General features: G+C 64.2%; 1 protein-coding gene across 1 annotated transcript in view; it reads right to left on the bottom strand.

Annotated features, from left to right (window-relative positions):
* The window catches only part of LOC104472044 (ras-GEF domain-containing family member 1B-like), a gene marked incomplete at its 3' end in the record, with an annotated part of 3,140 nt that extends 3,094 nt beyond the window's left edge, over positions 1 to 46 (bottom strand). The window contains exon 1 of the mRNA XM_010087583.1: positions 13 to 46. Within this exon, the coding sequence (XP_010085885.1) occupies positions 13 to 46 (34 nt within the window). The remainder of the gene's footprint in view (positions 1 to 12) is intronic.
* Positions 47 to 285: the final 239 nt, after the last annotated feature.

The following is a 285-nucleotide window of genomic DNA, read 5'->3' as shown; positions in this document are numbered from 1 at the left end:
ACCCCCCGCTGCCGAGCACGGCGGTGCAGGCAGGCGTCTGCGGCATCCTGTCCTGCCAGGCACACGAAAGAGACAGCATCGTTACTAAGGGTGCAACACCAGAGGCCTTCTACACCAGGGAGAACACCCAGCACCATGCCCCGGTACAGACCGTCCTGTCCTCCGCCGCTCCCACCAAAGGGCCGACGCGGGCTCGTGTCTGCCGCAACCGCCCCGTGCCACTCCTGTGTCTCGCTGTTTCCTCATTAAGCGACAGACAAGAGGGCGAGGTTAAGGGTCAGGGGT

Source organism: Pterocles gutturalis, unplaced genomic scaffold (genome assembly GCF_000699245.1).
Source record: "Pterocles gutturalis isolate BGI_N339 unplaced genomic scaffold, ASM69924v1 scaffold14786, whole genome shotgun sequence".
Lineage (NCBI taxonomy): Eukaryota > Metazoa > Chordata > Aves > Pterocliformes > Pteroclidae > Pterocles > Pterocles gutturalis.
Note: the sequence above shows the minus strand (reverse complement) of the source record. Positions and strands in the feature narration are given on the sequence as shown.